The 12,610-nt window shown below is 40.7% G+C and overlaps 1 protein-coding gene across 1 annotated transcript; it reads left to right on the forward strand.

Moving 5' to 3' along the window:
* The first annotated feature begins 6,692 nt into the window (after positions 1-6,692).
* On the forward strand, positions 6,693-11,246 carry LOC308284954 (kelch-like protein 23). Its single transcript, XM_080725677.1, has 2 exons — positions 6,693-7,386; positions 9,788-11,246. Exons 1-2 carry the CDS (start codon positions 7,184-7,186, stop codon positions 9,996-9,998), a joined length of 414 nt encoding a protein of 137 aa, XP_080581803.1. The 5' UTR covers positions 6,693-7,183; the 3' UTR covers positions 9,999-11,246.
* Positions 11,247-12,610: the final 1,364 nt, after the last annotated feature.

The following is a 12,610-nucleotide window of genomic DNA, read 5'->3' on the forward strand; positions in this document are numbered from 1 at the left end:
TAACATCACTGTGGAGAGATCTACGTTATAGGTAACATCACTGTGGAGAGATCTACGTTATAGGTAACATCACTGTGGAGAGATCTACGTTATAGGTAACATCACTGTGGAGAGATCTACGTTATAGGTAACATCACTGTGGAGAGATCTACGTTATAGGTAACATCACTGTGGATAGATCTACGTTATAGGTAACATCACTGTGGAGAGATCTACGTTATAGGTAACATCACTGTAATGGAGAGATCTATGTTATAGGTAACTTCACAGTGGAGAGATCTACGTTATAGGTAACATCACTGTGGAGAGATCTACGTTATAGGTAACATCACTGTGGAGAGATCTACGTTATAGGTAACTTCACAGTGGAGAGATCTACGTTATAGGTAACATCACTGTGGAGAGATCTACGTTATAGGTAACATCACTGTGGAGAGATCTACGTTATAGGTAACATCACTGTGGAGAGATCTACGTTATAGGTAACATCACTGTGGAGAGATCTACGTTATAGGTAACATCACTGTGGAGAGATCTACGTTATAGGTAACATCACTGTGGAGAGATCTACGTTATAGGTAACATCACTGTGGAGAGATCTACGTTATAGGTAACATCACTGTGGAGAGATCTACGTTATAGGTAACATCACTGTGGAGAGATCTACGTTATAGGTAACATCACTGTGGAGAGATCTACGTTATAGGTAACATCACTGTGGAGAGATCTACGTTATAGGTAACATCACTGAATGAATGGAGAGATCTACGTTATAGGTAACCTCACTGAATGAATGGAGAGATCTACGTTATAGGTAACTTCACTGAATGAATGGAGAGATCTACGTTATAGGTAACCTCACTGAATGAATGGAGAGATCTACGTTATAGGTAACTTCACTGAATGAATGGAGAGATCTACGTTATAGGTAACATCACTGTGGAGAGATCTACGTTATAGGTAACATCACTGTGGAGAGATCTACGTTATAGGTAACATCACTGAATGAATGGAGAGATCTACGTTATAGGTAACCTCACTGAATGAATGGAGAGATCTACGTTATAGGTAACTTCACTGAATGAATGGAGAGATCTACGTTATAGGTAACATCACTGTGGAGAGATCTACGTTATAGGTAACATCACTGAATGAATGGAGAGATCTACGTTATAGGTAACTTCACTGAATGAATGGAGAGATCTACGTTATAGGTAACTTCACAGTGGAGAGATCTACGTTATAGGTAACATCACTGTGGAGAGATCTACGTTATAGGTAACCTCACTGAATGAATGGAGAGATCTACGTTATAGGTAACTTCACTGAATGAATGGAGAGATCTACGTTATAGGTAACATCACTGTGGAGAGATCTACGTTATAGGTAACATCACTGAATGAATGGAGAGATCTACGTTATAGGTAACCTCACTGAATGAATGGAGAGATCTACGTTATAGGTAACTTCACTGAATGAATGGAGAGATCTACGTTATAGGTAACATCACTGTGGAGAGATCTACGTTATAGGTAACATCACTGAATGAATGGAGAGATCTACGTTATAGGTAACCTCACTGAATGAATGGAGAGATCTACGTTATAGGTAACTTCACTGAATGAATGGAGAGATCTACGTTATAGGTAACATCACTGTGGAGAGATCTACGTTATAGGTAACATCACTGAATGAATGGAGAGATCTACGTTATAGGTAACTTCACTGAATGAATGGAGAGATCTACGTTATAGGTAACTTCACTGTAATGGAGAGCTGTATGCTTGGCAGACTAGTGGTACTTCAGACTGCTAGTACTCCGGTGGTAACTCAATTCAGCTTTACAGTAAATGCAGATGACTTTTGTCCTGTCGAGAGAACCATCTGGCAGGGCTTTGAAGCTGAACTTTCCATTCAAAACGGAAGAACTATTAGTGTGTTCCATTCTGCTCAGTGGTCAGGCCGCTCACACTGCACTCACTTCACAGGTCTGTTTACTACTAGCCTCCACCACGCTGCATTCGCTTCCTGATTCCCCAAACTACGGAGTGGGCAAAGGTTCAAACTTCAAACACGACCGTGGTCCGCGTTAATCGCACGTTAAAAAAAATATCGCAGATAAAAGGATTTTGCGTTAATCAGTTAATATCGCGTTAACTTCCCCACCCTTAAAGGCATATTCAGGTTTAATGAAAATGTGGCTCCTCTCCAGCAGAGGGCGCGGGAGAGGAGTTTTTTGCCTCATCACAAGAACGCGCTTTGCCCAGCAGTTTCCTGTAATGGCGCCCAGATGTAAACAAACTGAAACAAACAAACTAACATCTTTACTCTATACAGCATGGATCGATTAAGCTCTACACATTCCAATCGGTAAGTGAAATAAAAAGTCATCTTTATTTACAAATGCAAACATATTTAGACATGTAACAATTATATTTAACTAACGCTACCGTATCGCTTGGCATGCGGCCGTGTTATAGTCCTCTTACTGGCCTTACAGCTTTGGAAATGTATATTTTTTATTACACCATTATAATGTTCTCATTTTGATCACAAGACACAATTACTGAGTATCGGTAGGCCTACTTCTCCAGCTTTAGAATATGTATGATACTGATTTATACGAGACAGGCACTGGCATTTTATTAGTTCAGTAGTTTACAATCAGCATAATGATTAGCAGACTCAAAACTTGTATTTGGACCATCATAACTAACCCGAACACTACGGTCCTTTTGATTTACAGACCTGTTTGATCATTCAGGGCTAGCGCTCTGCCTCTCTGGTAAATAATACTGTCTGGTAAATTATGTCTGGGGCAAAACAATATATATTTTGACACAGTATGTCCACACAAGCCAACATGACGACGACCCTGTATCTGGATTAATAATTTTGGAGCTGCTAAATGATCTATGCTGCGGGTCTAACGATAAATGAATAACACTGCAGTATTCAATAGACTGAGGCATTTATTATGACTGCTAATCTAATCATTCTTTACCCTTTTTTTCATACAGGTACCTTGTTTCATCATCGCTGTTACTGTTGATCTGGATTGATCTTCGCTCGTGAAGAGCACAACAAGAAAGCATACATAATGCTAACTAAAAGGCTTTTATTTTCTGAGCAGTCGTTACCATCACTAATGATCTGCATGAAAGACTGACATGATCTAAACATGATTAATAAAATGATGCTTTGATATACATAAACTGTAATGTCTCGATTTCATTTTGATCTAGTCAATGGTAAATGTTTTTTGTATGTGGTAAGTTATTTGAATGTGTTCTGACCTCTGAAAGCTTACAATGATGGGAAGTTGTAAACATTGTGAAAACGCTATATTGTATTGTTTCATACACTAAAGCATTTTGGTATGAAACCCCATTTAAATGCAATATCATATCGTTTAGCTGCATAACATTTCTGGCATTTGTAATAAAAATAAAAAGTTTCAGGTTGACAAAACTTGTTTATTTAGGAAACGGTTTGCAGGTGAAAATGGGAAGTGGAGTGGAGTCTTGCATCTTCCAGACTGTAGAATAGCCTACCCTATTTGTGTGTATAGATTGCCTCATTATATATACATATATATTTTTCAAATGTTCAACGTTTATTGGTGTCATAATTGTAGTGTGATCGGATGTACAGCTGCTCTTCTTCAGACATCAAATTCTTCAGCCTGTATAGAAATAAAGGAGATGATGCTTAGATTAGATTGGTGAGACTAAAATAGACACAAAAGTAAATTTTACAATTTGTCATAAAACAGTACAGTACAATACATTGATCTAATGGCCTAGTGCAGTGTTTCTCAAAGCAGATTTCAAGGTCTCCCTTTATATCTGACAGTGTACAAATGGAACCAAATGAACCCTTCAGGGTCCAGAGTTACAGACTTGTATGCATTGACATGCAAACCCCCCCAATTCGCACCTCGCTAAGGCTTTAGTATCACAATGGGATGTTTGAACAAAGAAACAAGCATTGCACAGTACCTATGCATATCAATAGACCTCCTGTAAGTAGCTAGGTGTTGAGCGACCCCCTCCAAACATCACTATGCACCAATAACGTTCAGATCTTTCTGGAATAGCAAGCGTGGGTCTAACAAATGCGGCGTTGATATCATAGAGGTATAAAATATAGGATGACTTGATAATATGGGCTATGTTGTGAATGTACCTTACAATGCTAAAAGTAGTTCTGTAGATGCGTTTTACGTCAGCCGTATGTTGTGACTCACGTTGTGTTTATTCATGGCTGAAGCTATGGGCTGAAGTAACTTACAAGTAAAGTCTATTTGTCCTTTGTGTGGACATTGAAATCATTTACAAGTTATAGACAAGACATATGTCTCATTTAATGGCCCCTGTTTATTAGATCAATGTATTGTTTTTAGGGCGGATTCACCCACAATGTGGCTAACTTTAAAACGAAACTTTTTACAAGAAATATAGCCCCAAACCCTTCAAAGATCCCAATGACAAACCCACCTAACAAACGTTTACTTAGGAAATAGATTGCTGCACTCTGACAATTATAAAATATTTCTTATTTACCTCCTTTCTTTGTTCAGCATCTCTCAGCCTGTTGTCCACATTCAGCTTCCTGAAACTCTTCCCTTTGTAAAAAGTTAAACTGTCTAAGACACTAATCGATAAAAAACAAACGCGAAATAAAGTAAACATACAAGCAGAGACTTGAAATAGAAAGAGTAAATTAAAAAATAGCAAGTTAAAGCAGTTAAAACTGCCGCGGAATGTAATGTAGTGGCTCCAGTGCCATTGTTTACAGAATGGAGGAACTGTGCACCCGCGCTTCACTAAGGGTGGACGCGCAGAGGAACAGACTAGAACGCGCACTGAGGCCATACTCTATCCTGATTGGTGGAGATCTTTGTGGCGAACGGGAAAATTTCGAGCGAGCTATGCTCGTAACAGGGGACAGGGTGGAAGTCCGTATATGGTCAGCGCACATTATAGTCAGGTGCATTAGTGGAAAATGTACACATTTTATTTTTATTTGAATGAAAGCGAAGTCCTGAATATACCTTTAATAAACATATATACATTTTTGACTCCTCGACTCAAACAATTGGCGTTTGAGTCCTACAAGCAAGCAATCTCTCTGTTAGACCAGGCCATGTCGACAACTGTTACCCAGTGTTTATTTGTGGCGACGCCTGATTCGTCGTCTTTATATGAGGTTACGTTCCGGTTTTGTGGACGGTTGCTTCACACTGCAGCTCACCGGTCTCGAGGTCGCACAATGCAGTCTCGAGACTACCTCTTGAGGTGGCTTCGAGGCTATCCGTTTCTGAGGAAAACCGCACGCTTCACACTGTCAAAACCGGTCAAAACATCTGCCAAGTAGCCTCGAGACCGGTCCCGAGACCGCAGTGTGAATCCGCCCTAAGTCAAGACTTACGCATCACTAAAATATCAGCTGTTGCACCACTCTAACGTATCTCTAAGTAACTGCTAAATAGTTACACCAGCCTTTGGGCAGTCCTTACTAAGTAACCTATCTCTATGGGAGTAGAGCAACTACACTACTAACGTGGCAGACAGCATCATATCGGCTATTTAATTAATTCAACAATGAAACGACCCATCTGTTTAAAACATACATTAAGCCAGCAGCCGCTCGTAACTGGTAAAAATAAACCTAGCCCAGCCTTAACCTCCCCCTGACCCTTCTTTATCTACTGCATAGTACTGTGTTTTATCCGTCTGTCATTTAATGTTATATGAGATACATAAAGGTTTCCTGTGTAAATAAGCCAAAAGCTTACTAGGATCTCCTTTTAGTTGACCTTGTACCAGTGAACTGTACGGTCATGAAACTGTACCTTCTCCTATGCAAACTGACAATAAAGTCTTCAATCAATCAATCAATCAAGCATGGTCTGTTCGCGATTACAAAAGACCCCATGTTAATCCATGCTAACTGCTGCATGTAACAAAGACCCCATGTTAATCCATGCTAACTGCTGCATGTAACAAAGACCCCATGTTAATCCATGCTAACTGCTGCATGTAACAAAGACCCCATGCTAATCCATGCTAACTGCTGCATGTAACAAAGACCCCATGTTAATCCATGCTAACTGCTGCATGTAACAAAGACCCCATGTTAATCCATGCTAACTGCTGCATGTAACAAAGACCCCATGTTAATCCATGCTAACTGCTGCATGTAACAAAGACCCCATGCTAATCCATGCTAACTGCTGCATGTAACAAAGACCCCATGTTAATCCATGCTAACTGCTGCATGTAACAAAGACCCCATGTTAATCCATGCTAACTGCTGCATGTAACAAAGACCCCATGTTAATCCATGCTAACTGCTGCATGTAACAAAGACCCCATGTTAATCCATGCTAACTGCTGCATGTAACAAAGACCCCATGTTAATCCATGCTAACTGCTGCATGTAACAAAGACCCCATGTTAATCCATGCTAACTGCTGCATGTAACAAAGACCCCATGTTAATCCATGCTAACTGCTGCATGTAACAAAGACCCCATGTTAATCCATGCTAACTGCTGCATGTAACAAAGACCCCATGTTAATCCATGCTAACTGCTGCATGTAACAAAGACCCCATGTTAATCCATGCTAACTGCTGCATGTAACAAAGACCCCATGTTAATCCATGCTAACTGCTGCATGTAACAAAGACCCCATGTTAATCCATGCTAACTGCTGCATGTAACAAAGACCCCATGTTAATCCATGCTAACTGCTGCATGTAACAAAGACCCCATGTTAATCCATGCTAACTGCTGCATGTAACAAAGTAAACACAGCACAGTGTCCACAGAGAAACATGTTGTCTCTAGATTACTTAACCCATTTAGGCCTAGCCTATAGTTAGGCCTAAATCAGAAATTAGCCTACAAAAACAAATCTGTTGCTACATACTGTACATGTACTGTAAGCCCCTCTCATACACAAAAATGTGTTCCCGGCCAATTGATTAACTCATTAGAAATTAGAATAGAGAATTGATTTCTGTAGGGAGCTGTCTGAATATAATAAATTAAAATAAAAAATAAAATAATAAGTTTAGGTGCTTTATTCACGCACTCCAAAATTCACTCCGATATTCGGCCCGAAAAACGCAGCAGTGTGCAAAGACCTTAACTCTCCTGTCCATCTACAGGTGGGATGGTTCCACCCCAGAGAGTGGAAGCGCTTCGCGGTCTGACGGGAGGGTACACCACGAAGACCACGGCCGTGGTGGAGTGTTACGACCCGCGCAGCGACCAGTGGACCACCTGCGCCCCCATGCAGAGGAAACGCCTGGCGCCTTCCCTGGCCGTGATGGACGGCATGATCTACGTACTGGGAGGAGGAGAGGACACTAACAGGTAATGATCTACGTTTTCAAAGTGGGTGACGGGGCACCCTGGGGTGCCGCGATGGCAGTCCAGGGGTGCCGCGAGATCATTTGATAATATTTGGAATTTATTTGGAAAAAATATTTAGTATCATTTTAAAGTACAAAGTTATTTTCAGTCAGTTCTAACCAAAATGGCTATTATCTCAACGTTTTCCTCGCAACGTAATCACTAAAATATCGTCACTGTCGGGCAGAAACCTTGTATCTCCAAGTTTCAAATGTGTACGTCTTTTGGTAAAGCAAAGCCCTGCTTCATCATACAAGACCGTCGCACAAAACTAGTGAAAACAGCAGATCTACAAGTACGTAGATCTGCAGTTTAGTACATTTTATAGATGATAAATACAAAACGAACGGTTTTGGACATACAAGGTTTCCACCCGACAACGACGATATGCTATAAATATAAGGTGCTGGAAGTGAAAATTATAGTGTGCCTCGGTTTAAAACATATTTTAATATATATCCTACTGGTCCAGGCGCATACCACATAGGCATGGATGCCTGGCGGCATCGCCGGTTCGATTCCCGATCCGGACGACCTTTGCCGCATCTCACTTCCCATCTCTCCCCCCCCATTTCCTGTCAGTCTACTGTCCTATCAATCCATCCATTCATCCATCTTCAACCGCTTATCCGGAATCGGGTCGCGGGGGCAACAGTTCCAACTGAGACTTCCAGATTTCCTTATCCTGCGCAACTTCCTCCACTCCCTCAGGGAGTATACCGAGGCGTTCCCAGGCCACCTAAGCTGACTCCTTTCCAAGTGAAGGAGCAGACTGCTCCAAGTCTCTCTCGGGTGATTGAACTCTCGGGTGATTGAACTTCTCACCCTATCTCTAAGGGAGATACCAGCCACCCTTATAAAGGCATAAAAGCACAAAAACTAATCTTTAAAAAAAAAGATATATAATAATCGTATCGTGGAGATTTAAAATGATTGTGAAACTGTCCTCTGTCATGCACTGGGACCAATTCACCCTTTATTTGCCGAGCTGCATACAGTATCTGGTACCATTTAAACCCTCTATATTTGGTAAAACAGACCTGGAAATAACGTACTTGATACAGTCTTTTTTTTTTGTGGCTTATTAGTGTTTCTAAAACGGCTAGTTCCATTCCTTGATTCTGATTGGCTGGTTGCTGTGGTATATGAGACTATAACCCACACCTTGAATCAGTTTATATCAAACCCAAGTGCGTAATTTATTTCCACAGTGTTCCACAGTGCACCAATTATCTCAACCACTGTGCCTGGGGACCTTTGGTGTGCCCCTGAGAAGGGTCAAGTGTGCCCCTTGAAACTGCTTGAAAGCCAGTATTGTATATCATTTTAAAAATGATTTAAACTAGTGAAAACAGCCGATCTACAAGCACACAACGCCTCGCACAGCGAGGCGTTGTGTGCTTGTAGATCCACTGTTTTCACTACTGTTGTGCAACAGCCTTGTATGATGAAGCAGGGCTTTACTTTGCGAAGAAACGTACACATTTGAAACTTGGAGATACAAGGTTTCTTCCCGACTGTGACGATATTTACACCCCCGTATTATGTTGGTGTGACCATGGATTCTTGGGACATGAAAAGTGTGCCCATGCAGAAAAAAGGTTGAGAAACACTGGGTTAGACGTCTATATGTAGACAGTCTAAATCTCTAAAATAGGCCTGGGGCCAATTCTGATATCTTCACAAATTGGTACCACCCAAGGTGACCGTAAATGTTTTACATTTTTGACTTCCTACATGTCTCTAGTTTACATTTTGGTATGATAACCCTTTCTGAGACCCGTCAGACTTTCTATACAGGAGGAAAATACCTGGATTTTTTTTTTCTGCATTTAAGTAGGATGTGAGAGGTCTAACTAGGGGTTTGTCATGATGCTGAATCCATTGCAAGCATTTGTTTTGCACAAAAAACATTCCTTGGGCTACAAAGGCCAACGATGGTTTAGTGATGAAAAGTGATGAGTCATCACTTTTCATCAGTTTCATCAGTTTTGTGGGCGTTTTCTGGGGCCATTTGTAGCCCAAGGAATGTTTTTTGTGCAAAACAAATGCCTGCAATGGATTCAGCATCATGACAAACCCCTAGTTAGACCCCTCACATCCTACTTAAATAACCAGAATTTCTTTTATTTTTTGGGTATTTTCCTCCTGTATAGAAAGTCGATGGGAGACCGACTCTAGCGGCTGATAACATCAATTAATCTGGGTCTCAGAAAGGGTTATCATACCAAAATGTAAACTAGAGGAATGTAGGAAGTCAGAAATGTAAAAAATGGACGGTCACCTTGGGTGGTACCAATTTGTGAAGATATCAGAATTGGCCCCAGGCCTAAAAGTGTTGTTTTTCCTCTGGTCCTTGCAGCAGTGGCGTGCGTCACATGGAGAGGTACCGCGAGGACAGGAACGAGTGGCAGAGCGCAGGACAGATGCCCGACCAATACTGCGGACGCTTCAGTCCCAGCTGGATGTCCGTACGGCTGCGGAGCGACGCACGCACAGCGCCGCGGAAGGAGGCCAAAGCGTTTCCGACGTCCTCCATCATCCCAGAGGACGTGCCAGGTCTTTTTTTCTGAGCAGTCCACTCCACTGAGCCATGGCAGGTTTTAACTAGGGATGGGACGATATGAAAATGTCATATCGCGATGGTTGTGACAAAAGAAATCGCCATTTACGTTATTATCGCGATAATCAAAATCAAAATTGTTCCGCCCCATTATCCTGGGGCGGAACTGTTATCTCAACGTTTTCCTTGCAACGTAATCACTAAAATATCGTCACTGTCGGGCAGAAACCTTGTATCTCCAAGTTTCCAAGTTTCTTTTGGTAAAGCAAAGCCCTGCTTCATCTTTCAAGACTGTCGCACAAAACTAGTGAAAACAGTCGATCTACAAGCACACAACGCCTCGCATCGCGCTGCTATAAAAAAATAGCAGCGCGACGTGTTGTGAGCTTGTAGACTTGCAATTTTTTGGCAAAGACATTTGATAGAGAGTGAAAAAAATACTGTATCAAGTACATATTTTATAAGTACATCTTTTTTTTCATTTATTTTGTATTTTATTGGATTTTTTTCTTTAAAAACAGTACACCAACACAAGGGCTGACACATAACAGACACAACTTAATTGAAGCAGTCGGATTACTGACAATATAAGTACATCTTGACCAGTTATAGAGGGTTTAAGTGGTACCGGATATGCAGCTCTGCAAATAAAAGGTGAATTGATCCCAGTGTATGACGGAGGATGATATCACCATAAATTAAATCTCCACGATACGATTATCGTGAGTGTTTTTTTTAATCACGATAAACGATAATATGGCTTATCGTCCAATACCTAGTTTTAACTGACCAATCCACTCCCGTGAGCCATGGCAGGTTTGTTTCTGAGGCCTTATCAGCTCCAATGGAAAAAAATATAAAAATAAACAATCCCAGACACTCCCAGAAGCCCAAGGAAAAACTGCCACGCCTAAATGTTCCAAAGCGGCCTCATGGTGGCGCTATAACAGGCCACAGAACAGCTTTGTTTGGGCACCTGGCCTGGTGGGGATCTGCGCTCTGAGGAGCGCACCTTTCTAGACTTCTGTTTTCAGTCAGTTTATATTCAGTTCAGTTTTTATTATTTTCTTTTCTTTACAGATTATACTGTTTTTCTAGATAGATATTCATTTGCATTTGTTATATTGCTGTTGATGTACTGACATTTGTTTATTATTGTGATATTTGATCTGCTTATTGTAAATCGCTTGGATTAAAAGCGTCTGCTAAATGCCTAAACTGTAAACTGAGACGGTTATAAAGTGTTGATATTGTTTCATTGGTTGCACTGTGTCTGTATTTATTGAATTATACCAAGTTGACTTGAAACTTGAAGTCACTCCTTATTTTAGAAAATAAATTAAATTATACTTTTTTTCAGTTTGTTTTTGGTTTGTTTTTCCATTATTCAGTGTATTCAGCTCACCTCTTATGCCGTCTTCAAATCCACAATGTTGCCTTATTTACTGGACACTTTCAGGACGGAACCGCTATCTGTAACTCTACCTTTCAGAACCTGTACTCATTTTAGGGTTTTTGTTGCTACTGTATGTACAGTATGTAACATATCATCACTGTGATCACAAAGTAAAGAAAAATAATCATACGAGACTGTCGCACAAAACCAGTGAAAATGGCAGATCTACAAGCACACAACGCCTTACAAGCACCCCAGCGCTTTACAGAGATTGTGCATTACATGCACCCATTCACGAACACATTCATACACCGGTGGCGGAGGAAACCATGCAAGGCACCAACCAGCTCACCGGGAGCAATGAACCCACAGAGTCTTGCCCAAGGACCCTTCGACAGCCCGGATTCGAACTGGGAACCCTTCTGGAACCCTTCGTGCTCTAATAACGGTTTCTCTACTCCTGAGCTATGCCGCCCCACACAAAAAAGTTAGGGAACCCCTGATTTACTGCATGGATCTGAGAAGCAGTCACTTCTTTGCAGTAACACTGACTGCATTCATCTGCTCTTCAGTACCGTGACATACGGTACATCTGTTCTCAACTGGCTGTCTTCTTGTAGGAGGTGAGAGAACTTTTCCTTGCTTTGAAGCTCCAACTAAATGTTTCTATTTTTTATCATGGACAATGAAACTTGTGAACGTTTTTAACCCAGCAAGACCCGAATTAATTTCTACTGGCCAATTTGTTTTTAATCTGATGGTGTTGTAGCAGTCCTAATCACAGGAAAATGTAATGTTAAAAAATTAATAATGTTTTTGTAAGGTTTTATAGCCATAAATCATAAATCATGCTCTAATTTGCATTTTGGGGATATTTTTCACAATATTAACAAATGCACGTGTTCTAGACATTCTAATGATCAAAAAAAAATATTACAGGCATTTTACTTCTGTTTTAGTGAGGAATAGCTTCAGTTAAAAAGTGAGATGTTGTTCGTCCAGACGCTGGAATTTCAACTACTCTGGGAGGTGTGAATGTCAGTCTCTGTGGGGGGTATTTATATGCAAATATCGTGGCCAATGGCATTGTAATACTAAACAATAGGATTTAATGGTGATGTTAATGTGAAAAAAAGAACAGGAAAACTAATTATAACATTTTTTTTAAAAATGATTTAAAAAATGTTGCCGAAAAGCAACGCTGGGCCTTTCAGGGTTAAATAGGC

The sequence above is a fragment of the Nannobrachium achirus genome (assembly GCF_963921795.1).
Source record: "Nannobrachium achirus genome assembly, chromosome: 1".
Classification (NCBI taxonomy): domain Eukaryota; kingdom Metazoa; phylum Chordata; class Actinopteri; order Myctophiformes; family Myctophidae; genus Nannobrachium; species Nannobrachium achirus.

What these genes read in the sequence shown, in the direction of transcription:
- LOC308284954 (XM_080725677.1), top strand. Translation starts at nt 7,184, where the DNA reads ATGGTTCCACCCCAGAGAGTGGAAGCGCTTCGCGGTCTGACGGGAGGG. An exon ending in GGAGGAGAGGACACTAACAG is followed by an intron (nt 7,387 to 9,787) that starts GTAATGATCTAC and finishes TGGTCCTTGCAG; the next exon opens with CAGTGGCGTGCGTCACATGG.